General features: G+C 43.6%; 2 protein-coding genes across 2 annotated transcripts; both read right to left on the bottom strand.

Annotated features, from left to right (window-relative positions):
- Window positions 1–202: 202 nt before the first annotated feature.
- LOC110509325 (butyrophilin subfamily 1 member A1-like) lies at window positions 203–5,740 on the bottom strand. The gene is made up of 6 exons (XM_090227080.1): window positions 5,610–5,740; window positions 3,164–3,430; window positions 2,949–2,969; window positions 2,181–2,516; window positions 1,194–1,782; window positions 203–994 (listed from the first exon to the last, which is right to left on the bottom strand). Exons 3-5 carry the CDS (start codon window positions 2,962–2,964, stop codon window positions 1,757–1,759), a joined length of 378 nt encoding a protein of 125 aa, XP_090083206.1. The 5' UTR covers window positions 2,965–2,969; window positions 3,164–3,430; window positions 5,610–5,740; the 3' UTR covers window positions 203–994; window positions 1,194–1,756.
- A 2,162-nt stretch (window positions 5,741–7,902) lies between these two features.
- Window positions 7,903–26,680, bottom strand: LOC110511055 (secretory carrier-associated membrane protein 1). Its single transcript, XM_036967388.2, has 9 exons — window positions 26,211–26,680; window positions 18,384–18,461; window positions 16,327–16,437; window positions 14,840–14,951; window positions 14,577–14,705; window positions 12,137–12,296; window positions 11,922–12,023; window positions 11,651–11,768; window positions 7,903–11,419 (listed from the first exon to the last, which is right to left on the bottom strand). Exons 1-9 carry the CDS (start codon window positions 26,265–26,267, stop codon window positions 11,270–11,272), a joined length of 1,017 nt encoding a protein of 338 aa, XP_036823283.1. The 5' UTR covers window positions 26,268–26,680; the 3' UTR covers window positions 7,903–11,269.
- Window positions 26,681–27,118: the final 438 nt, after the last annotated feature.

Genomic DNA, 27,118 nt, shown 5'->3' with positions numbered 1-27,118 from the left:
CTCCTTTGGAGTGCTCCACTGGTAGGAACAGAAGGAAGGTGTGGGATACTGTATACTGGTTGTTGGGGTGGGATTTGCATGAGGTGTGTGTGTGGGGGTGTGGGGGGGGGGGGGGGGGGTCTGTGAGTGGCTTTTGATCATCAGTATCGGATTCCTCATGTCTTGCTCATTGTTAGGAATAATTATTGTCCAAATCGGTAGGTTAGGTACAATATTTATTGAAGGTTATATGAACGCTTTAAATAAAAATGGCCAATTGGGGGTCAGAGATCAAACTATGTTTCAACAAAATGATTTTTCAGAAATGCTCATCTCATCTGTTTCTAACTACAGAAAGGATTTTTAGAACAATCTGAGATGGTGGTTGTCAGAAATCCTCTTTCTTGTGCTTTTTTTGTTTTAGGGGGGAATGACGCTGCAGTTGGACTCTACTTGGCTGTTCGAGTCCTGCAGGTCCTTTCCCAGTGAATCCACTTGTCTCTTACTCTTCTCCACCTCTCTGGTAGTGTCCTCCAGTAGTCCCTCTTCCTCTCTGACTCGCTGGGTTACAGTCCATTCAGAAAGTACTCAGACCCCTTGACTTTTTCAAAATGCTGTTACATTACAGCCTTATTCTAAAATGTATTCAATCTACACACAATACCCCATAACGACAAAGCAAAAACAGGTTGCTTGAATTTTTAGCAAATGTATTAAAATAAAAAACTGAAACATCACATTTACATAAGCATTCAGACCCTTCACTCAGTACTTTGTTGAAGCACCTTTTGGCAGCGATTACAGCCTCGAGTCTTCTTGGGTATGGTGCTACAAGCTTGGCACACCTGTATTTGGGGAGTTTCTCCCCTTCTTCCCTGCAGATCCTCGCAAGCTCTGTCAGGTTGGATGGGGAGCGTTGTGGCACAGCTATTTTCAGGTCCCTGCAGAGATGTTGAATCGGGTTCAAGTCCGGGCTCTGGCTGGGCCACTTCAGAGACCTGTCCCAAAGCCGCTCCTGCATCATATTGGAATGTGTTCATCACGTTTATTAATGTTGTACATCAAGGGAAAGGGATGTGAGCAGTCTCAGAATGACTGAATGTTTCACAAAGCCTCTACTTCTCTATGGCATCATACTGCAACACTGGTCTGTTCTTTGTCTTGTGTTATTGGTTATCAATAATCAGAACAGACATATGTACGTTGTTACTCACCATATAACCTAGCTAATTGTTCCGTTATCCAAGATGGAGATCCACGAATCATGATCATGTAAAACAGAATGCAGGCTATTAGTTATCATTGTTACACTCGGTAAATCCCATTTCTGATGTATTACATCATTCGATCAAATTGGAATGACTGTTCATCAAATTCACTACTAATTTGCATCAAGGGAAAGGGACGTAAGCCCTGCGACGGTAAGCAGTCAGTGTTACTGAAATGCTTCATACTCGGACATACTCGGACATCAAGCTAAATCCACGCTGATTCTCTATTCATCTTGAAGTGTTTAACGCTGAGTTCTAAGGCAGAGATTGTGTTGGAGGAGGCGGGGCTATGTAAATGCAGGACAATTTATTTGAGATATGTATCATAAACGGAACATTTGGGAAGAGTGCTGATAAGTGTAGAGTACTCAGGAGCCTTGAAGAATTCATGCACTCACTGCTGTTTACAAGGCCACTAGTTCTGTATGGTATCAGATTGAAACACTCTGGTCTGCTATCGGTTTTGTCTTATTGGTTGTCAATAAACAAAGCAGCCAAATGAGTAATCACTCACCAAAGTCCAATCGTGATCCTTCATTGTCCAAGATGGAGAGCCATGAGTAATGATAATGAAAAAAATTGAACGTATTAGTTATTACAGTACCTTATCCAATCAAATTCCAGGATGATGTGATATGCAACAAAGGGGTTACGAGTGTTCATCACATTCATTACTAATCAGAATCATGGGACGTGACCAGTTACGCTGGAATGGTTCAAACGCTTTAGGGTTAGGACATCAAGCTCAAAGCTCAGAGTGATTGTCATATGCATTACTGCTAGTTGATAGTCAGAATCCATCTAGTCCAAACTCCTACTACAAACTCCTAACTACATGAGGAAGTAGCCGTGTGCTGTACAGGGAAACAGACTGGTTGTTATTGTTGCTTAGGTGTATATTAACATGTACTGTATTTACAGAGCCCTTACCACTAGCAACCTCTAAACCCACTGCAGCCTCCTCCTTCTGTTCTCCATGGACAACCTGACATCTGTACCTTCCTACGTCTGACCTCCTGAAGTCTCTCAGCCTCAGGGACACGTTGCCTCCCTCCAGCTCCGGCGTGATCAGACTGACTCTGCCCTCGTAGCCAACGCTCTCTGTCACCTGGCCATTCTTATACAGGTAAATGCACTCTGTCCCCTTAAACCACCTGATCGTCATGACTACCGCACTGGTTTTGGGGGAGAGGTGACAGTGGAGGGTGACATCATGACCAGGACCAACCCTCTCGTTGTCTTCAGCGGTGGTAAGTTGAAAGTCATCTGTTCAGTGCGAGAGAAAACATTTCTGGCTTAATGTCATCATCTTTGTCAGGTGCACAAATACTATCAGTACATTCATGCAAAAAAAATTTTTAAATAGGCATAAAATGACAGGGACAATATTAACCTCTGAAATACAACAAGCTATCCCAGGCAGACATATTTATCTGACAGAAATTATAAATATAGGATAGCAGAACGTGAATGCTACTATGGGAATTGAAAGTAAATGTTTTGGAGGGAGAGGTCACTGTGGAGAGCGCAGCATCAACTCCTGATCTTAACAAGCACATTTCATCCAATGACATTTTTACACACAAATGAGAAATTCAACCTCAAACTCGTTTCCCTTCACATACTTGGTTTAGTATTTTTTTGTCAAGGAAATGTGTACGAACAGCTCAGAATGAATTCTAGCATGGTGTGACTTACTCTTTACTCTGGACATTTTACCTGCGATAAAAAGAGAAAACATTTATATTTAGACAATTCCACCATTTATTCACCAGACCCCTTTGCATGTAATTGTTCTCAAGCAAAATAGATACACACATCTATTCCTTTTTACCACCCAGCCCTAATGGTTTTAAAACAGGAGTGTTGTTGTGTCTCGTTTTCGACTAGAATATACTGAGATCTCTCCATACCTTTACAAGTCTTCACGTCCTCCACTTCAGAAGGAAAAAGATAGTTGATTTAAATCCAACAACACTGCCTCACTATTCATGAAAAAATATACTGCGCACAAACACATTTTACAGACATATATTCACCACCTTGTTTGTTGAATACTCTGCAGCTCAGGCCTATACAGGAAATCTACAGGCTTTCACCGAAACCAGATACAGCCTCATATAAAGTCCTTCTTCTCTTCTGTATCACACCTCCCTCCTCCATGCGTGTCCAATAGAGAACTGTAGATAACATGAAGGCGGTTATCAATGGAACTCCTGTACTTAGCATTTATAACCACATTATGATACTGTTGAGACCCATCAACGACTCGGAGCAATTCAGAGCAACATTCAGTCCAGTTCATTACGATCGGATATTAAAGTCTGATTGGTTCTGCAGGCTTGGCTCTGAACATTTGAGTTCCAAAGTGCATGATAATGGCAAAATGACCAACTCAACTGAGGACCAACTTTGATCATAGATCCCCCATTTCTAAACTTAACTGTTACCTGCTGTAAGCGATTGAGCAACATTTAGTGTGTGTGTGTTTTGTGACGGCAGCTCTGCTTCCGTATTAAGCCATAAAGAAGTGTAACACTAGGTGACCCCTGATGCCAGAGTGTTGCTGACGCAGTACTGTAGGTCAGTAGGTGTGGTTTAGGAGGTCAAATCAGGCCTTCTAAGACTCGGAGAATCACAGACAGAGATAGGAGTCCCAGAACGCACACGTGCGGCGCCAAGGAACATAAAGTACCATTTCTGTATCTAGGCACAGGTTAGACGGCATACGAACATAAAACTCTCTTCCCGGATTATCTTCCCACACAAGATGTGTTTGCACAACTGGTCTCGAGAACCGTAAAAGAGGAGCCATGAATGTTTGAGTGTGTGTGTGTATACCGGACAGAGAGGACACACATCCTAATGGGCTCCAGATTACCTTTATTCGTCCACTGGTTAGAAATGGAGCACAAGGTGATCACTGTGAGGTGGAACAGGAGTCCTTGCATGCAGTTTAGCACGAGGCAATGTGATCTCTCTGGTCATCTTTGTTTCTCTCTCTCATCGCTGTCATTGCCAAGTACCTCAACTCCATCAAGAGTTGAGTGCAGCCTACCGTTTTTGTATATATTTTTTAACCTCTGACCCCTTCAAGGCGTTATGCGTCTGCTCTTGCAGTCACCTTTGCAGGATGGCCACTCCTAGGCAGAGTAGCAACAGTGCTGAACTTTCTCCATTTATAGACCATTTGTCTTACCGTGGACTGATGAACATCAAGGCTTTTAGAGATACTTTTGTAACCCTTTCCAGCTTTACTGCAAGTCAACAATTCTTAATCTTAGGACTCCTGAGATCTCTTTTGTTCGAGGCTTGGTTTCACATCAGGCAATGCTTCTTGTGAACAGCAAACTAAAATTTTGTGAGTGTTTTTTCTAGGGCAGGGCAGCTCTAACCAACATCTGCAATCTCGTCTCATTGATTGGACTCCAGGTTAGCTGACTTCTGACTCTAATTATCTTTTGGAGAAGTCATTAGCCTTGGGGTTCACATACTTTTTACAACCTGCACTGTGAATGTTTAAATGATGTATTCAATATAGACAAGAAAAATACAATAATTTGTCTGTTATTAGTTTAAGCACACTATGTTTGTCTATTGTTGTGACTTAGATGAAGATCAGATCAAATTTGATGACCAATTTATGCAGAAATCCAGGTAATTCCAAAGGGTCACATACTTTATGTATGTATGTATGTAAATAAATATAAATAAATATTTACCCCCAAAATATATGGGGGATTGGAAATGATGCAGACAATTACATTGATGGAAGCTACGATCTATCTGTAATATTAAAGCTGATCCACCCCCTAAAATATATATATAAAATATAAAATAAAATGTACCTCTATTCGTGAGTTTTTTTGCACTGCTGGGATGGGTTATATAGGCTACACTGCATTACACACTGCAATGGCGTTCCCAACCATGCTGCCTGCTCTCCTCTTGCTTCTCTTGTACTACATTAGCTAAATATAAGGCTAATACGGCATTGAATGTATTACCTGAAAGAGGTAGTCTAGGACATATACTGTATTAAACTTTAACAGGATTACCTACTGTAGTAGGATGCCATTTGGATGGAATTGGTGGAGAGAAAGTAGGGCTGCGAGAGTGCACAGATTTAAAGCGATGATATTTGAGCGATAGGCTGTTTTAAAAAACTGCAGCTGCAATTTAAAATAATATATAATAATAATAATCTTTCCAAAAAAGTCAGATTGATACACAGTATGTAAATTAGACTGGCATTTAGTCCTTATACGACTGTATCATAGGCTACGCTGCAGCAGATGTAGACAGACCTACCTACCTGTCACTAGAAAAACAGTTACAATGACGACATGATAGGTCTACCTGCATTGTGAACTGCGCTCCATACTGAGGTGCGCCGTCTGTCCCCAGCCTGATCATTGATGATTTATCATGCAGATAGCGGAGAGGAGGGCATAGAGGAGCCAGATTTAGACGTGCATGTCATTTCAACAGTTCCGTTTTATGTCATGCTGTTCATATGTATCGTCATTTGCCGGTTTCTCAGTTGTTTTTTTCCTGGAAAATGGAGTGGGTTTGGGCGGGAAATCTTGGTAAATCTCTGTAACCCAGTTCCGCTACTCAACTCTAGTCTCCATGCACTCCTTAAATATCTGTGTCAGTGAAGAGCTTGGTGCGTTATGTGAAAAATCAGAGCTCGAATTGAGAGGGTATGTGAGGGAAGTGTGGCTTTTGTTACAGAAAATGGATACAGTCATAGGCCCCTTGTTAGTTTAGGAGTTTTGATCTATAACAAGGCTTTAGTGCACAATGCTTTATGCTAAAAACAAGCTGCAAATGATGATGATGATATTCAGAGGCTGCGCTGCAACCTCCTATAGGAGACACAACATTGACTTTGCTTGGGAAGTAGCCTAATGTGTGATTCTGTCACAATCAATTGATGTTAGACGTGTTAATAGGCAATTAAACAACATACTGACTTTAAATCAGTCAGGAGCAAGCCAGGTAGCCAAGAAGAAACAAAAATGAATTATTATTTCAAGGCTGTAGCCTGCCATTTAAGAAACCTATTGTGAAGTATGTTATAAACGCAACATGTAAAGTGTTGGTCCCAACTTTTATGAACTGAAATAAAAGAGTAGAGAAATTTTACATACACACAAAAATATTATTTCTCTCAAATTTTGTGCACAAATTTGTTTACATCCCTGTTAGTGAGCATTTCTCCTTTGCCAAGATAATCCTGACAGGTGTGGCATATCAAGAAGCTGATTAAACAGCGTAATCATTACACAGGTGCACCTCGTGCCGGGGACAATTAAAAGCCTGTCTAAAATGTTCAGTTTTGTCACAACACAATGCCACAGATGTGTACAGTTGGCATGCTGACTGCAGGGATGTCCCCCAGAGCTGTTGCAAGAGAATGTAATGTTAATTTCTCTACCATAAGCTGCCTGCAAAGTCATTTTAGAAAATTTGGCAGTATGTCGAACCGGCCTCACAACCGCAGACCACGTGTATTGCGTTGTGCGGGCGAGCGTTTTTTTTATGTCAATGTTGTGAACAACGTGCCCCATGGTGGCTGTGGGATTATGGTATGGGCAGGCATAAGCTACGTACAATGAACACAATTGCATTTTAAATCGATGGCAATTTGAATGCACAGATACCGTGACGAGATCCTGACGCCCATTGTCGTGCCATTCATCCGCCTCCATCACCTCATGTTTCAGCATGATAATGCACTGCCCCATGTCGCAAGGATCTGTACACAATTCCATGGCCTGCATCCTCACCAGACATGCCACCCATTGAGCATGTTTGGGATGCTCTGGATCGACGTGAGCAACGGTGTGATCCAATTCTCTGCAATATCCAGCAACTTTGAAGAGGAGTGGGACAACAATCCACAGGCCACAATCAACAGCCCGGATCAACTATGTGAAGGAAATGTGTGGCGCTGCACGAGGCAAATGGTCACACGCCAGATACCGACTGGTTCTCTGATCCACACCCCTACCTTTCTTCTTTAAAAAAGGTTTTCTGTGACCGACCAATGCATATCTGTATTCCCAGTCATGTGAAATCCATAGATTAGGGCCTAATGAATTTAAATTCAGTATATGATAATGGATATTTTTTTCACCTCTACCCTCGTCTGTGGTGGTCTGTAAATCCACAACCATCCATTATAAGTCTCAGTCCCTAACAGGATTACAAATGAAGATAGTTGCCTAGCGAAACTCTATATCTGGTGATCAACTAACATATTTTGTTATAATGCTTGCCGAGCTGGTGAGTGAGATTGACTCAGCTTTTTGGGTGCTAAGAGAGGTCGCTAACATACAGATGATACTGGTTCAGTCTGTGATCAACTCTGTGGAGGAGTTGAGGCACTTGTCAATCTCTGTCCCAGTCTCGCTCTATCCTGTTGTTTGTTTCCCAAAGTCTGTACCTGTTAAAGACAAAACATTTTATTTAAAATCAGTCAATCAAAAAAGATGTCCATAAAACTCTGGGATTATGAGCCACAACAAGCTGATCAACTACATTCAGAACTCTCCTCCAGTTCCTTTGATTTCTACTGACCTCTTCTGGTCTACAACTAGTAGTGCAGCTTCAAACACCATTCAGAACAAAGGAGGCTGTGGAGTTGACTTTAGGATTTTATTTAGCGTTAATACAATATACAAAAACAAACTACTCAACATGCAACTTGAAGGAGAGACGGAGCTTCTGTACAGTAAAATTAAATTCAGGGCACCAGCCGACCAGTCGTCAAACTTTACAAAATATACAAACATCATAAAGACTGCTCACTTTCTTTAAATAACTTCAATTTATTCCAGTCAGAAATGAGCAAGACCAATTTCATATTCATTCTCAGTGTTTTCTACCACATACTTGTGTCATTGATTCAAAAAGTACAAGTTAAAGCCACAGTCCATCTCAAAAGATGCACAGTTCATGTCGCTTACTTCCCGCGACAGACTCTCTCACATTTAAGCAGTTGATGCATCCCCCCCCCCCCCCCCCCCCCCCCCCCCCCCCCCCCCAAACCTCAGAGAGATGACTATCAGTCTAAAAGGAAAACAGGAAGATCTATATATATAGATATTAAAAAAAGGAGCATAAAAAAAAGCTGAAAAACACAACAGGTATCCTGCAGCAACAGAACGGAAGATCTCAGCATGTCTCTGCCCTGCCCACAATAGCATTCAACTGAACAGCCAGTTATCCTTGTTAAGACTTCACTTTGACTGACACACACACCACACCAAAATGGTATTAGATCACACGCCGCCGCCGCCTCCCTCCCCCTCTTCATGTCACACTCAAAAAGGTGAAAGTCACAGGCAGGTTCACGGTTTTACACTCAAAACAAGGAAGTTAGAGCTTATGCATGACCTTCTCGACCAACATGATGATGAATAACATACAACTAAGAGGATGACGCACAGAACAAAAAGATAAACAAGCCACTCTCGGATCAGAAGGCCTAAAACACTTGTTGTTGGTGGGGGGGGGGGGGGATTGCTCCTTTCACTCAATCATACAATGAATACTCAGGCTATCAGCGTCGACACATCCATGCAGCATAGACCAATGATATTACTGGGAGATTTCGCCTGTTCTTGGAGCGTTTGGAGACACAGGGATTACTGGACCGGTTCAGTTTAATGCACAGCATTTTAACTTCAAAACAAGACCATTTCGTTCACTCACAAACCATAGACTTCTATAATACAGAGAGGCGTAGACCAGAGCAGTGTCCTGTAGATCAGCAAGCTCGGTCATGCACGTAAAGAGCACTGACTGAGGTACTGTATATCCCCGGGTAGAAAACCTAGGCTAGAGATGAGCCAACTCTCTCTCACTGGAGTCGGTTGTTAGCATACAGCTCAGCTAGCATACATTTGCAGGTCTGAAAGCATCGGGTTTTGGGGGGTGCGTGTGTGATGCGGTGTCTACGTGAAGGGCAACGTTACCACTAAAGCAAGGGACAAGGATAGAGGCTATGACATTTAGGTCGCTGTCATCTGGCTTCTTTGTTTATATTATAAAAGTGTTATTGAGAACACAAGATGTTATCAAAAGGCAAGACTTAAAAGCTACTACGACATGGCTGTGAGACAAGACAACGTGAGAGGGGGAAAAAAAATCTAACCAAGACACCGAACCTGATTTCTGAGACACTTCCTTGTTTAGAACACGGATGGGTTTACACTCGGATCTTGAGATGAATCAGTCTTGACGATTCCCGAGGTGACAACGTTGGACTGCGCAGCACTCATCAACACTACCAGGTCTCACCACCAGAGGGCAGACTGGTGACCACTGACTGGTGGCCATATCCGCTTGACTGGCGCAAGGTTCAAAACAAGTGTTTTGTTTTCATTAAGTGTTAAACATTTCTAACGGTACTTGGTTAAATCCAGTGAATAAATGAGTCGTGTACGTTTATGGATAGCTACAGCCATTTGAGTCTTGGTGAAGGGAATTGACTTGCATCAGAGGGAGTGACAGAAACTGGATGTGGAACGTACCCAATGTATAGGCCTCGGCATTAACATATAGAGAGATACTAATATTCATATGCACACACACACACACTTCAAGGAAAGTTTGCAAACACTTGTATAGTGACATGACTAAGTGGTGTGGGGTCAGACAGACACAGGACAGGAGTGTTTTAATAAAGCCACTAGGGTGAGCGGAGTTACAGCCCTCAGGGCAAGATGAGAGGCGGGGGTTGGTGGATGAGACGAGAAGGATAAGACGGTGATGTCCTAAACCTCTAGATTCCACAGGATGTAGATCTGCACTGGGAGCTGGACGGAACTGAATGAAACGACTTAAACACAAGCCTCTCATGTATACTTCCTGCTTTCATCTACTATGACAAAGTTGGGCTCATCCTTCTAGGTCTCATCCAGAGAGAATGATAGAGGCCTCTATTGGCCAAAAGCCCATTTTAGCATGGGCAGCACCATTGAGTGCTTCTGCCATTTTAAGCCAGGGGAGGGGGGTTCTACTAAGCTATATGGAATTGTTTTAAGAGGTCATACCAAGGATCACTTTTCTATTTGATTTTGACATTTGAAGACCCCTTTGAAGTATATTTTTTATTCAAACATTTTGAGCCTTTGTGCTCTTAGCCCATACAAACTGATTGAATATCATTCACTATATGGAACAGTCGCCCCCCCCCCAAAAAATCTAAAGGAAGTTTATTGTGTCTGTCCTGTATCAGAAATGAGAAAGATCAGGAAATATGTTGTTTTTATTACATGCATTAAACCCCTTATTTTTGGCACTAAACAGTCTCCATATATACTTCCATAAATGTTTTAAACTTGTACCGGGGGACCTTTAAGACGAGTCTTGTGAGGCCTGACCTTAGACGAGGCCCAAGATGGTTTGTGGGGTGGGGTGGGGGTCGTAGAGCAAAACACCATTGTCTTTGTGAGAGTCCCATCTTTACATAGATTGGTTTGGACTAGAAAACTTTCTGATGCTACGGACGAGTTTGTGAGCAGAACCATTTTCAGGACGTCTCTTGGTCGGACAAACGCCGCTCGAGCGCCATCACCTTTCACTGCAGATGCGGAAGTGTGGCATGGGCGCATGCGGTGGACTGAGACGCATCCAATACACCATCTCCCAAGCTTAAACATTTTTACCGGGATTATTTTATTATGCTTATTATGTTAATGCTAATTAGATTTCCGTGGGGGCGCGGACATCGACATAAGGGGGTTAAAGAAATCAAAAAGTAGTCAACTGGGTCGGTATTTTTGTTTTATGGGTTGTAGCCTCAATGGCGCTGCCCCATGCTGTCACAGACGACTACAACGCCACAGATACAGAGACGAGCCCTCTACCTCTCTCTCTATGGTCTCATCCTAGTCATGCGAGTAGAGCTAGGTTGGGAGGGCAGGGAAGCTTGAGCTCAGCTCGGGAGGGGGGGGGGGCTGGATTGGACGGAGTGAAGAAATAGGGCGGGCTCCGGGGGCCAATCAGATCTGTTGCTTGAAGGCTCCGCTGGCGGCGTTGGAGGCGGCGGTGGCAGCGGCGGTCTGGACCGTCTTGTTGGCCATGACGCCCGTGGCGAACTCGGCCTGGGCCTTCTCAAAGCTGGCCCCTGTGGTGCGGTACATGCCATGGACCTGGAGGGATAAGAGGGAGAGGAGGGACAGAGGAGGGGAGAGGGAAAGAGGGAGAGCAACGAAGAGGAGATTATTGAAATGAGGTCTATGAATACCCCAAGTGTTTCTTCATCTCAAAGAACGTGCGGGATGTTCTGATGCCTTTGAGTCTAATCTCCACAAACCTGGTGAACAGCCGAGTCACAGTCACCTTATTGATTATGATGACGGATTGTGTGTGTGTGTGTGTACCTTTTTGAACATAATGAGCGACATGGCAGCCAGGGCAGTGAAAAGAGCAGCGATGAGGATCATGATGATGCCAACAGGGATGCTCTTATTCAGGCCAGTCAGAGCGGAGAGCCACCCGCTGTTGGAGAGAAAGAAGGACAACCAGAGAGAGGATACTAGGTACTGAATCTCTAGCCATAAACAGGGTGAACAACGTAGAGTCCGGGTGATGTCAGAGAACCGTGTCGCCATGTCACTTCCTGTTAAAGTCTGCGACAGTGACTGCCCTCACCTGGCGCCCCAGCCGGAGATACCGATGGACTGCATCACGTGAACGCCAAACTGACAGATGTACACGAAGAAGAATACAAAGAAACGGAACGAGCTGTCACTCCTGGAGAGAAGAAGACACTGCCATTTAATGAACGACATCGGAGTGTGTGTGCGTGTGGGTATTTTGGGTACGTGTGTATGTCTGTGCGCGCGCTCGCTCTTTTCTACACCCACCTGAAAGCTCCGTAGAGGGGTCTGTACCAGCAGACGAAGGAGCAGGGGGTGAAGATCATGAACCAGAGCATGGCCAGACCAAAGTCCACTCCCTTGGTCGCATCCACACAGAACCAGGCCAGACAGCCAAACATGTTGGCGAACAACGTCCCTGTGTGGACTTGAGGGGAACGACAAACACAATACCTCTGATCAGTTTAAATTAAAACGTTGCAGATGGAAATGTAACAGAGCAGATGGAAATGTAACAGAGCAGATGGAAATGTAACAGAGCAGATAGAAATGTAACAGAGCAGATAGAAATGTAACAGAGCAGATAGAAATGTAACAGAGCAGATGGAAATGTAACAGAGCAGATGGAAATGTAACAGAGCAGATAGAAATGTAACAGAGCAGATAGAAATGTAACAGAGCAGATAGAAATGTAACAGAGCAGATGGAAATGTAACAGAGCAGATGGAAATGTAACAGAGCAGATGGAAATGTAACAGAGCAGATAGAAATGTAACAGAGCAGATAGAAATGTAACAGAGCAGATAGAAATGTAACAGAGCAGATAGAAATGTAACAGAGCAGATAGAAATGTAACAGAGCAGATAGAAATGTAACAGAGCAGATAGAAATGTAACAGAGCAGATAGAAATGTAACAGAGCAGATAGAAATGTAACAGAGCAGATAGAAATGTAACAGAGCAGATAGAAATGTAACAGAGCAGATAGAAATGTAACAGAGCAGATAGAAATGTAACAGAGCAGATAGAAATGTAACAGAGCAGATAGAAATGTAACAGAGCAGATGGAAATGTAACAGAGCAGATAGAAATGTAACAGAGCAGATGGAAATGTAACAGAGCAGATAGAAATGTAACATAGCAGATAGAAATGTAACAGAGCAGATGGAAATGTAACAGAGCAGATAGAAATGTAACAGAGCAGATAGAAATGTAACAGAGCAGATAGAAATGTAACAGAGCAGATAGAAATGTAACAGAGCAGATAGAAATGTAACAGAGCAGATAGAAATGTAACAGAGCAGATAGAAATGTAACAGAGCAGATGGAAATGTAACAGAGCAGATAGAAATGTAACAGAGCAGATGGAAATGTAACAGAGCAGATGGAAATGTAACATAGCAGATAGAAATGTAACAGAGCAGATGGAAATGTAACAGAGCAGATAGAAATGTAACAGAGCAGATAGAAATGTAACAGAGCAGATAGAAATGTAACAGAGCAGATAGAAATGTAACAGAGCAGATAGAAATGTAACAGAGCAGATAGAAATGTAACAGAGCAGATAGAAATGTAACAGAGCAGATGGAAATGTAACAGAGCAGATAGAAATGTAACAGAGCAGATGGAAATGTAACAGAGCAGATGGAAATGTAACATAGCAGATAGAAATGTAACAGAGCAGATGGAAATGTAACAGAGCAGATAGAAATGTAACAGAGCAGATAGAAATGTAACAGAGCAGATAGAAATGCCCGTTGTGTAGAATAGAGATGTGCATCAGCTCTCTAAGTTACATTTCTATGTGAAAGGGAGAGAGAGAGAGTGCTTGGTACAGGTCCTTTGCCGCATCCCATTCCATCTCTATCTGAAAGGGAGGCCCTGATAGGCTACGTCAGGGTCCTGCCAAGTAACGCTAGCGAAGAACAGGAGGTTAGGAAAAGGAGGACAAGGAAAGATGGCTGCTCAATAATTGAACACCACGGAGCCTGGTGGTGCGCGTACGCAGTCAATTAAATAATTCACACACTGAGCAGAACTCTACCTTGGGGCTATAACAACGGCAGGCCTCTGGGCATTGTGGAGAGTCTGGTGCGCTGCAGTCTACAGACACTTTGGCATATAGCTACAGCGGCAGGACTCTGCACCATACTGAGGCATCTAACACTCACACTCTGGGTGAGAGAGAATACATAACGTGTAGGTAGAGGAGAGTGAGGGGGTGGGTGAGAGCCACAAAGAGGGTAGAGCGAGGACGAGTGAGAGATAAGAGAGTAGGAAGGCACGGCGTCAAGACAGGTTGGAACTCCCCGTGCCTCCACCCCCTCACCAGTCACCTGACCTGGTCACATAACCAACCACATGACCTAACCATGTGGGGATGGAATTCCAAGCTGTGCTATTGGCCCATGTCTAATACATTTCCTTTATAATCCTTCTCAATGACCTTTTCATATTTAACAGACTGGCTGTCAAGCCTTAAAAAATATATATATAAAAATAAAAAAATGGAGATACGTTTTTTTCCCAAAGCTGACAACAAAACTCAGACAGAGGTTCAGGCATATTGAAAGAACAATTCTAAAGAATTCTACATTTACCATACTAGTGTCCGTTTTCCGACGTCACAAGCACTGAGCGGGACGGGTGGGGGGGGGGGGGGGGGGGGGGGGAGCAGATGACTTGACAAGAGGGCAGAGGTCACTCACACATCCAGATGTAGTACATGATCTTGACAGTCTTCTGGAACTCCACAGGGATGTCCACAGTGATGTCGTGGTAGAAACAGGGGCCCACGGGGAACTTCTCAGGGAGAGGAGGCCAGTTGTTTTTCCTACCTGAGCCAGAGAGAAAGGGAGCAACGCTTGAATGATTCTGCCAAACATTGCGTGAAGGTTTAGGCCTGACAAAGCTTCTAGGTAGTTTGCACGCAAGACCATTGGTTGAATGTTGTGTGAAGGTTGGTGCCAACCTCCTGATGTGCTGAGCGACTGCATCTCTCTCTCGCGGCGGTCTAGCTCGGCGGCCTTCCTCTCCAGCTCTTCCTGTCTCCTCAGCAGCTCTGTAGCCGCCCACGCCTGCTCCTACACACACACACACACACACACACTAACATTACACTAAACCAACAAGCGATATACAGTACAGAGAGATGTTATCCAGGCTAGATCACACTCCACATGGCTGACAAGTTGGATTTGACCGAAAACGTTGAACTTCAAGTCAACTTGAAACTGACATTGAGGCAGCTGACTTTTTGTTTTAGTAGTGTGTGTGTGTGTGTGTTCGGCAGACTACTGTATCAGCACACAGCACAGTCCCAGTAGTCGTCTCCACCTCCTCTCTTTCCATGCGATTCAGAATAATTTACACTTCGCTTTTAATTTGACTAAAGGCAGATCGCTGTGCAGGCTTCACTAGTGTGTGTGTGTGTGCCCCAACTCTACCAAGCAACAACTGCAGGAAGTAATGGCTGTATTTGATGTTACGAGCCACACTACTGACAAAATGCTGCCCAATGCAACTTTTTTATTTAACTAGGCAAGTCAGTTAAGAACAAATTCTTATTTACACAACGGCCTGGCCAATTGTGCACCGCCCTATGGGACACCCAATCACGGCCAGTTGTGATACAACCTGGAATTGAACCAGGGTCTGCAGTGACGCCTCTAGCACTGACCTGCAGTGCCTTAGACCGCTCCGCCACTCGGGAGGCCCCAATCGTTTAAAGGTAGGAAGATTTTTTCAATAGGGCAAGGGACAGGATAGTAGATCACATGCCTTATTGCCAACTTCCTAGTTGCAGCCTAGGTTGAAGAAGACAACGGGATTCTAATATCCCATATCTCTTTGCAACAATGGAACTAATGCTAGCTCTCAGCGGCGCTGGTAGTTAGCAACGGCGCCGGTCCCAGATTTGTGACGACGTCATCTTAAGCTGTATATCTGATCTGGGTCGCAGCATCCTGATATAGTCAATGTGTGTGTGTGTGTGTGTGTGTGTGTGTGTGTGTGTGTGTGTGTGTGTGTGTGTGTGTGTGTGTCAAAACATAAAAGAAGGTATATGCGTCAGTAGAGGTAGAAAAAGACTAAGTAGAATAAGGAATGGTCTTCCTGTGCTACCTGTCTGCTGAGGTCTCTCTATCGCTCTCTTTTCAGCTGCAAACACGAAGTTACACATGTCCCTCAGAAAGCCGAGGCGTAGAGCCCACATTCATGTTTATGAAGCGTCTCTGTGGCATAGAAGCATCTCCACGCTGTCACAAACAGCTTTTATTAGAGCACGCCACGCTCTGTGGGGAGAGCCTGCTGACAAACCCACCAGAGCATGGTGTGTGTGTGTGCGCGTGCATGGTGTTTCTATGGAAATGCAACGCTACATTGAGCCCTCTTTCTTCAGAGGGGTGGAATAGCACGGAGTGAAAGGGTAGAACAGGATGTGAGGCACGTGTGGGGTACCTGTGACTGCGAGTATGCAGGAGGTTCTTCAGTAGGCTTCATGATGGCTGGTTGTGTGTTGGTGGTGGTGGTGGGGGGGGCCGGCAATTTAGGCGCTGGGCCAGGGTGGACCTGGGAAGGACAAAAAAAAAAATAGCCAGCGTGGGATTGTTAAAATGTAGCTATGTCTCAAACCGTACCCTATTCCCTATGTAGTACAAGCAAACAAGTGTAGCTTGGGTCAAGACAATGTAGTGTACTGAAGGGGGAATAGGGTGTGAACAGCGAAGCAGACACAGTCCGGAATCAGCATCTTCAACCGTTCTTCCGGAACAGAAGCTTTTGAGGAGGGACGAAAAAACATAATTAACACCTGTCATCTGGAACTACGTCACCGTCGGTCCTTATCGGTGCTTCTGTTTTGCTCTCAATTCAATTCAAGGGGCTTTATCGGCATGGCAAACATACGTTCACATTGCCAAAGTAAGGGAGGTAGATAATATACAAAAGAGAAATAAACATTAAAAATGAACAGTAAACATTGAACTCACAAAAGTTCCACAAGAATAAAGACATTACAAATGTCATATTATGTCTATATACACACGGTGTTGTAACGATGTACAAATGGTTAGAGTACAAAAGGGAAAGTTAATAAGCATAAATGGGTTATATTTACATATATTTATTTGTTTGTTCTTCACTGGTTGCCCTTTTCTTGTGGAAACAGGTCACAAATCTTGCTGCTGTGATGGCACACTGGTATTTCACCCGGTACATATGGGAGTTGATCAAAATCAGGTTTGTTTTTTAAATTCTTTGTGGATCTACATAATCTGAGGGAAATATGTGTCTCTAATATGGTCAAACATTTGGCAGGAGGTTATGAAGTGCAGCTCAGTTTCCACCTCATTTTGTGGGCAGTGTGCATATAGCGCGTCTTCTCTTGAGAGCCAGGTCTGCCTATGGCGGCCTTTCTCAATAGCAAGGCTATGCTGACTGAGTCTGTACATAGACTGCTCTCATCAATGGTGTCTCTCACACCTACCCGCCACCTCTCCTCTCACACTGTGCAGTTGTAGGGCAGCCCTCGAAGTGACTTATCAACTGTATGCAGGATTTTCCACTGTGTTGATCTCACCAACCCCCATTGTCTCACCTCTGAGAAGCAGAGGTTACAGCCTGTAGGTCTGATACCTGATTGGAGGTTAACTTTACAGTAATGCTATTGGTCAACAAATCAGATTGAATCCAAACAAGTCAAATGCATATAAAAAGGGTCTTAGATTCAGTGTTCTTTCTATTACGTGTTCCTGACTTGCTGTGGTGAGATCCCCGTCTCTCCCATGAGCAATTTTTAAAATGTTATTAACTAGGCAGGTCAGTTAAGAACAAATTCTTATTTACAATGACGGCCTACCGGGGAACAGTGGGTTAACAGATTTTTACCTTGTCAGCTCGGGGATTCAATCCAGTAACCCTTCGGTTACGGTCATCCCTCTCATTCCTTCTCTGATCATGCTTAGAATAATGCCTTGTAATCATTTGCAACTTAAGCTTTATGCCTTGTATGTGAATCCATTCATTTAGCAAAGTAATTAAATACACTCAGACATTTTTCCCATTGCCTATTACTGTAACGCGACCGCAGCGCTCCGTTACTGTAACGCGACCCCAGCGCTCCGTTACTGTAACGCGACCCCAGCGTTCCGTTACTGTAACGCGACCCCAGCGTTCCGTTACTGTAACGCGACCCCAGCGCTCCGTTACTGTAACGAGACCCCAGCGCTCCGTTACTGTAACGCGACCCCAGCGTTCCGTTACTGTAACGCGACCCCAGCGTTCCGTTACTGTAACGCGACCCCAGCGTTCCGTTACTGTAATGCGACCCCAGCGTTCCGTTACTGTAACGCGACCCCAGCGTTCTTCCATATTGCTAAAATTATCTTTATGGAGTCACATACACATTTTAGTAGGCTAATTACGAGTCGCATGTGAGGTTTTACAGTATCCTATATACACACACACACACACACACACACACACACACACGTCAGATATGACTACACTGTACTCACCGGCTTGGCATCTGTGAAGGGGTTGTACTCTTCCAACCCTGGAGGAGCATTCTGTGTTACTTGGGTCACCGATGGATCCTGCGAGGAGAGGGAACGAGAGAAACTCACTCTTCATTACATATGACACACCGTTCTACAGAATGGATGAGGAGCCTTGAGGGAGTACGTCAACAGGCTACACTCCCCATGTAGTCACCCAAGTCGAAATAATAGACACTTAACTTGACTAGCCTATATGCTGCGTTGCCGCGGTGATGAACGAACTCGGAAGCCAGTCCAGTGTGACATGAACAGGTCTGTAGTGAATGCTAGCCTAGCCTACATGCATATAGCAAGTTCTTTCAACCCATTCTATGACATCTGCTTACGAATCAAGCGCAACAAAACTCAAGGGCAGCACCACCACAAGAATAATTTGCCTAACCCGGCCTCTGGTTTTCAACGGCCAACAAGACAGACAAGTACTTTTCATCTGAAGAGAATACAGACAAAAATACCCTAACAGCAGGCTGACCTTCACGGTCTATAATCTAGGGCCCGATAAAAATACATCTATATATATATTTTTTTGTGTGTTTTTTTTGCCTAGTTGTGTTTTTTTCCGCTGAATTCCGTTTTCCAAGGTTTCTGTTTTTTCAGGTTTTCCCTCTCAAAAACAACTTTTGTATTTTTTTTTATAACATCAGATTTTTTTTCTTTCAAAAACATCCACAATGTTTAAACCAAGTTTAAGATCTGGAGAGAAAAAAAAGCTGAACTGAGCACCACCAACAGACTCCATTTGGTTTGGGGCGTTTCTGTAGCACACATGCAATTGCAGTTTGCTAAACAAATTGCCAATGTATTGACACAAATAATCATGATATCAGGTAGGCATACTTTGTAGTTAACATTTAATTGAGAATGTTTTTGGGAAAGCTTTTCCACCTATCAGAAGACTTAACATTATTAGCATCCTTTAGGGAGGTCAGAGACCTGGCCGTGTGGTGCCAGGACAACCTCTCCCTCAACGTGATCAAGACAAAGGAGATGATTGTGGACTACAGGAAGACGGAGCACGCCCCCATTCTCGTCGACACGGCTGCAGTGGAGCAGGTTGAGAGCTTCAAGTTCCTTAGTGTCCACATCACCAAACTAACATGGTCCAAGCACACAATGACAGTCGTGAAGAGGGCACAACAAAGCCTATTTCCCCTCAGGAGACTGAAAAGATTTGGCATGGGTCCTCAGATACTCAAAAGGTTCTACAGCTGCACCACCGAGAGCATCCTGGTTTCATCACTGCCTGGTATGGCAACTGCTCGGCCTCTGACCGCAAGGCACTACAGAGGGCAGTGCGTAAAACCCAGTACATCACTGGGCCAAGCTTACTTCCATCCAGGAACTCTATACCAGGCGGTGTCAGAGGAAGGCCCTAAAAATTGTCAGACTCCAGCCACTAGTCATAGACTGTTCTCTCTGCTACCGCACGGCAAGTGGCACCGAAGCGCAAAGTCGAGGTCCAAAAGGCTTCTTAACAGCTTCTACCCCCAAGCCATAAGACTCCTAAATTGACTCTGTACTGGTACCCCTGTATATAGCCTCACTATTGCTATTTTACTGCTGCTGTTTAATTGTTACTTGTATTTTTAAAATACCTAACACGTTTTTCTTAATGTCTTATAGCATTGTTGGTTAAGGGCTAGTAAGTAAGCTTCTCACTCTAAGGTTGAGCTGTTGTATTCGGCACGTGACAAATACCGTTTGATTTGATTATCGCTAATGGCTCCACCGTGATAGACAAACACGCACACAGACAGCGGCTTTCCTGCGTTACAGAGTTGAAGGAAAATATGAATCGCTAATGCATTTTGTTCATGTCTTATGGTAATCTCGGACATATTAAAACATTTTCTAATCAGTTCAATACATCTAGTTGTTTTCCTACTAAAAGTGCAATACATTTCTTAATGTTGTTCAAATGCGTTTTAATGTCTGGATTCCGTCCGCGTTCTCTGCTTCGTGGATTTTATTAGGCCCTAATACCCTGAAACTGGCAAAGACGAGATGACTCCAATCATTTTCACCACCACACAGACAGCTATAAATAGGGCAGAGCCCACGAGTTCGAGAACACTTTCCTCTGCTAAGACAAAGGACTCGGTGTGCTGCCGTCACTGGCATACTGTGCTGTAGTGCAGACACCGACACAGTCTAGGCTAATTGTTTTATTTAAATCAACCTTTAACCTTCAAGCTATGCAGATTCTAGGTTGGTATCAGCGAGTTCAAATTTCAGTTTCATAGGCCACTCCCGTGTGAATCCGGGAGGCTACGACTAAGCTATTTGAAAGTATAGCCCCATAGGTGCACTGCCGCATTGTTTAAGGTGTCTACAGGTTTGTGATGCCGTTCTCTCTGAAACAGAGAATAACGTAGGGCTTGTAGTGGTGTAGCCCCATCATCTTTGTGTGTGTGCGGTACTGTGCACATGGATACGTGTGTGTGTGTGTGTGTGTGTAGGGTGCATTTCAGGTGGCTAGCTCACCATGACAAGTTCACGCATGCAGCATCAATTCAGACGGTACTTCAGTTCAGTGCAGCCCTGTCCAATAACTCCAGTAAAGTAGTCCAGTATAGACCGCTACAGACCAGTATAGTCCAGTTACAGCCAGTACGCTCCAGTATCAGGTCAGTCCGTCCCAGTCCAACCCTTCTCCTCTGTCCTTGGCTGTGAGGTTCTGTTCTGACTGAGAGTATCATATCTGTGTGTAACAGGATGCAGGCTGTGCCTTGTCCCGAGGACAGGCATGTATGTCATCAATACTTCAGAGTGCATCGTGATACATCTTTAATATTGTCCTGATGCACAGCCAGATTGACACACAGTGCTCACGTACAAGCTCGGTACACCCCACGGAACTACACAACTACAGGATAGGCGACTGCTGTTCACAGGCTACATTACAATATAGATTGGGCCAATAATGAACTAGGCCTACCTGTTGGATTTATGTGAACACAACAAAACTCTCTCTGTTAATATTAGAGATAAAAGGAGGGCCTCCACTAGAAGCTGTTAGTATGCCTATTGCTCGAGGGGGAAAAGCGTCTCGTAAAGAGAAAGCAGCAACGTTGACAAACATGCGTGTCTGTGTTAGATAGGCCTACAAGTTCTCTCCCTCCACAACAGTACTGAATGTCCCGTAGGTTTTATGAACGCAATTGATTTGATAAGAGACTACCAGGAAGGAGCAGAAAGTAAGTCAAGGGAAAGCAGCTCATGTAACACTAAGCACCAGCTGTCGCCATGACAGCACCATATGATTTCATGAACTATTGAAGAGAGCCCAGAGTTGCAAGGCATGAATCATTAGGCTTCTGGCCGCAAGGCTGAAACGGGGAGTCAACTAACAATGCCATAACTAGGGCCCTAACAAACAAACAAAAAAAGTTACTTTTTTTTTCAGGTTGTCGCTCTCATAAATCACACAAAGAAAAACAAGAGTTGGATGTTTTAAGTCCCAAAAATGCTTAAACCACATCAGGAGACCAAGTTTGAGGTCTGGGGGGAAAAAAATGTAATACATTTTCGGGTGTAGATACCCTTCAATTCACATGAGCACCAGCAAGAGACTTGTTTGGTTAGCACTTAGCAGTGTTTGTGTAGCACACATGTAGCAGTTTGCTAAACAAATTGCCACTGGATTTATGCAAATAATCATGATACCAGGTAGGCATAGGCTACTTTGTGGTTAACATTTAATTTAGAAGGTATTTGGGAAAGCCTTTCCAACTACCGGAAGATGCTTATCATTATTAGCGTCATCGCTAACGGCTAGGTTACACAAAGTGGTAGACAATCGCTCACACAGACATGGGCATTCCTGCGTTGCATCGTCAGAAAGTTTCAGGAAAATACGATTCACTGATGCATTTTGTTAATGTCTTATGATAATCTTGGGCATATTCATTTTCTAATAATTCAATACATTTTGTTGATTTCCTACTAATAAGTTCAATACATTTTGGAATATTGTTGAAATGTCTGGATTCCGTGATCCCGTCCACATTGCAGATTTCATAGGGCTCTACCTAACAGACAGGTTTAGAAATATATATTTTTCCCTGATAGGTTAGCCTAGGCCTGATACAGGTGATACACAGTACCGGTCACTGGTTTTCAAGCCTTTCAATCACTTTCAGAGAAACTGTGTGTGCTGTGCACTCTGTAACTTATTGATCCATGAAGTGATAGGGAGAGAAAAAAAGAAAAAAACAGGACAGCAACCCACTAGGCAGACAGGCAGACACCCATGTCCTTTTCCCAAGAGACTGAAGTAACAGACTGAACGACTTGAGATGGTTACACTACAGCCTTCAAGCTCTGAAACCTAACGGTTCTAAAATCTGACCAATCTTGTTTGTTCACACACACACGTGGGATTCCCCGGAGACCTGCAGCAGTACAGACGTAACAGAGAGGGACTAATCGTGTATAGCCAGATAAATAATTGACTGTTTACGTGGTGCGGTGTTCAGCGGCAGCTCTAGTGTCGAGTTACACACACACATTTCTATACAGCACAGTTAGGCTAGCTGTGGGAAGTGCACCATTCATTCCTTCACGAACAATAAAACCCATGCTTACGATCAATTATCGATACTCCTTACACATAAGCATCAACCTACAGACCGAGCCACATCATCCAAACAGCAAGGAGGAGGGGACCCATTTTCCCCAGAGGGCAACACTGCAGCTTCCTGGAGTGACAGAGCAATGATTAAAGGACCAGAAAGGGCAGAAGTGTGCATGTCAGAGGGCGAGAGCCAGCGAGCAACCTTGCAGTGAGTGAACTATAATTTAATTGATATCGAGAGAGAGACAGAGCGAGAAAGGGATGAAGGATAAAGAGAGAATGAAAGGAAGGCAGAAGCTTCTGTCTAAAACAGGGAACACCAACGAGCCAGGAAAGTAGCCTAGCCTAAACAACACAAAGCAAATGGAGTGAGCTGTGCTTATGAGGATCAAAGACCGTTTCTCCCTGGTGAGCCACCGTCTACAAAAAGACACATCTAAGTAATACCATTTTCATAATGAAAGCAGGGCAACATGTCATCTTACAACCGCCACAGCAGCCGGCATCAAAGCGTGATTTCCTGGAAAGAAAATGTAGTGGGATCACATGTGACATTATAACAGAACATCAAATGACTGTAGGCATCCTTGTTGTTTTGAAGAAATGGCTGAGACTGGAATAGAGTATTTCATCTGTCAATCACAATGTGACCTGTCCTGGATTCCAAGACAACAGCTGGAACAATGGATGTCCCAAAGAGTGGGATTATCATTCCCAGAACCACTGACAACAAAAGCCCCCCCCCCCCCCTCCCTCCCTCCCCGCAATGCTTCCATTCACCCACTCTTCAAATCCCTTGGGTTGTTTATTTCAAATAAATCACACACACACATGGCCATATCATGAAGATTGTGCTCGGACTTCTAATCTGTAGCCTTGTATACAGGGTAAATGAACATGGACATGGTAAATATAAATCTAGCTGGTTTGTCTATATAAATCGGCAGGACAGAACGGTGGCGGCGGGGATCCAGGACAGGCCACATTGTGAGTGAACTCTAATATTAAGGAAGTCTCAAGGTTCTGCTTGCCCGAGTTAGAATAACTCATGATAAGCTGTAGACCATACTACTTACCAAGAAAGTTATCAACATTTTTCATAGCAGTCTATTTACTACCACAAACCGATGCCGCACTCAACAAGCTGTATAGGGTCACAAGCGACCAAGAAAGCGCTCACCAAGGTGCAGCGCTCCTAGTGGCCAGTGACTTTAACGCAGGAAAATTGAAATCCGTTTTACCTCATTTCTACTCACATGTCACCTGTGAAACTAGAGGTGAAAAAAACTCTAGACCCAAACACAGAGATGCATACAAAGCTTTCCCTCGCCCGCCATTTGGCAAATCTGACCATAACTCTTACTTATATTCAAAAACTCAAAACAGGAAGTACCAGTGACGTGCTCAATACGGAAGTGGTCCGATGAAGGAGATGCTAAGCTACAGGACTTTTTCGGTAGCACAGACTGGAATATGTTCTGGGATTCATCTGATGGCATTGAGGAGTTTACCACATCAGTCACCGGCAACATTAATAAGTGCATCGTCGACATCGTCCCCACAATGACCGTACGTACATATCCCAACCAGAAGCCATGGATTACAGGCAACATCCTTACTGAACTAAAGGCTAGAGCTTCCGCTTTCAAGGAGCTGGACACTAATCCAGATGCTTATAAGAAATCAAGCTACGCCCTCCGACAAACATGCAAAGCGTCAATACAGGACCAAGAACGCATCCTACACGGGCTCTGGCGCTCTTCAGATGTTGTAAACGTTCACGTATTACAAAGGGCAACCCAGCCGCGAGCTGTCCAGTGTCACTATTTAACTATATTTTGACTCATCACATACAATACTGTTACTGTTTATTATCTATCCTCTTGCCCAGTCACTTTATCCCTACCCAAATGCACATATCTACCTCAATTACCTTGTACCCCTGCACATCAACTCAGTACTGGTACACCGTGTTTATAGCCAAGTTATATTTACTCATTGTGTAATAATTGTGTTATTTTATCTATTTTTCTTCTCCATGCATTGATGGGAAGGGCCCGTAAGTAAGAATTCCACTGTTAGTCTACACCTGTTTACAAAACGTGACAAAATTTGATTTTGAAGATTAACCTGCATTGTGTCAGTTGGGAATGGGTGTATTTTGGACATGTATAAAGCTACATTGTTGCCCCATAACTATACAATTTTTCAGTGCCACACAGTCCACTACAAGCAACAATTCGGGTCTGATGAAGTCTCATCATGTAGGCCCTGGGCTAGCTGCCTACCAACCTCAACGAGTTGTCCTTAAATTGAAAAACTCACATGTAAACATTAGTGAAAGAATCATCAAGAGATGAGGCAACAGTTAACGTTACCTTTGTGTGAATAATGGCAGACCCTATACGCTGCCTCTGTCTACCTAGTTAACTATCAGATGTTAAAACACTTCAGGTGTCAAGACGCACCCCAACAACAGATGGCTGACAAGTCATAAAATAGCTAACGTTTGCTAGAAGTAGCAACTAGAAAAATGATGCCTGGCTGAACAGGACACAAAGTGATAACTCCACAATTGAATGGCAATAAGCGACATCATCATCTAGCTTGGTTGCTAGTTAGCTATAGTTTGTAAATAAATTGCTTGATACAACGTTCTCTTTGTTTAAAGTAACGACTTGCTGAGGTTAAATGTTTGTTAGCAAGTGCTACAGTTAAGCAATAAGGCACGAGGGGGTGTGGTATATTGGCCATATACCACCAACCCCGAGGTACCTTATTGCTATCATAAACCTGTTTCCAACGTAATTAGAGCAGTAAAAATACTTGTCGTCATACCCGTAGGTTTACGGATATACCATGACTGTCAGCAAATCAGCATTCAGGGCTCGAACCACCCCGTTTATAATGAACGTTAGCTAGTTAGCTGGGGCGTAAGTTATTCATTACGCAGCTTCTGTTACAAAACGTTTCGAAGCAAACGAAACCGGGAGGAATCTACCTGCATTTGCTCAATAAAAACTCTCGTTTTAAATGCAAAAGCAACTGTTTAGACTAATGATGGCGTAACTGCTGTCATGCCAAAGGAAACGACTTGACACTGTCATCGCTAGAAAGCTAGCTAAATTCAATTAAACATAACTGACATTAGCAGGCTAACAAATTAGCATAGCCAAATGACATACCGGCAAGTTAGCTATTTCACTTACCTGAAAAGGGTTATTGAATTCGGGGTCCGCGAACGGGTTGTGGTCGAAATCTGACATTCTACTTTGATGACGTCTTCAATTGTTAAAAACTGATTTAGTCTCGTTAAAAAAAATAATGAGCTGTACTTCAAAACAATGGCTGCAGCCAGCACCAGCTAGTCTGGACGCGGCTTGCTTTGAGCATCAGCAGCAAAATGGCAGGATCTCGGAAGTGATGTCTGCTTTGCTTGCCCCTGTAAAATGTGATCAACATCAATGAGTACGGCTACATGCACAGAATAATATAATTATTGTGGATTGTCAGATTAAAATAATAGTTAGTGTACATGCTTTGCAAGAAGACGGATTTCCCTATTAATAATGCTGTTTACACGGACACATCTGAAATCAGACCACTTGATCAAAATAAACATTCCATGTTATTTTTTGCAAAGCCTATTTGATTCGGAGTTCGGACACCCCTTCAAATTAGTGGATTCGGCTATTTCAGCCACACCCATTGCTGACAGGTGTATAAAATCGAGCACACAGCCATGTAAGTTCCATAGACAAACATTGACAGTAGAATGGCCTTAATGAAGAGCCCCTTAGTTCCAGTGAAGGGACATCTTAACGCTACAGCATACATTCTAGACGATTCTGTGCTTTCAACATTGTGGCAACAGTTTGGGGAAGGCCCTTTCCAGTTTCAACATGACATGCACAAAACAAGGTCCATACAGAAACAAGTTAATGGTTTGTTCAGATCGGTTTGGAAGAACTTGACTGGCCAGCACAGAGCCCTGACACTTGTTCACATTCATTTTGTGAATTGTTTGCCCTTTAATTGTACTTCTGTATTTTGATCAATTCTTCATTACATACATGGAACAAAAATATAAAAGTGTTAGTTCCATGTTTCATGAGCT

Source organism: Oncorhynchus mykiss, chromosome 29 (genome assembly GCF_057628025.1).
Source record: "Oncorhynchus mykiss isolate SJ-2025 chromosome 29, ASM5762802v1, whole genome shotgun sequence".
Taxonomy (NCBI): Eukaryota; Metazoa; Chordata; class Actinopteri; order Salmoniformes; family Salmonidae; genus Oncorhynchus; species Oncorhynchus mykiss.
Note: the sequence above shows the minus strand (reverse complement) of the source record. Positions and strands in the feature narration are given on the sequence as shown.

Excerpts from the sequence above, each read along its gene's own strand:
- LOC110509325 (XM_090227080.1), bottom strand. Across the intron at positions 1,783-2,180 it reads GGGTTTAGAGGTTGCTAGTG|GATCACGATTGGACTTTGGT; the intron begins GTAAGGGCTCTG and ends TGGACAATGAAG.
- LOC110511055 (XM_036967388.2), bottom strand. The coding sequence starts at position 26,267 with ATGTCAGATTTCGACCACAACCCGTTCGCGGACCCCGAATTCAATAAC. Across the intron at positions 14,706-14,839 it reads GTCGCTCAGCACATCAGGAG|GTAGGAAAAACAACTGGCCT; the intron begins GTTGGCACCAAC and ends TCTCTGGCTCAG. Across the intron at positions 11,420-11,650 it reads CGCTCATTATGTTCAAAAAG|GTCCATGGCATGTACCGCAC; the intron begins GTACACACACAC and ends TTATCCCTCCAG.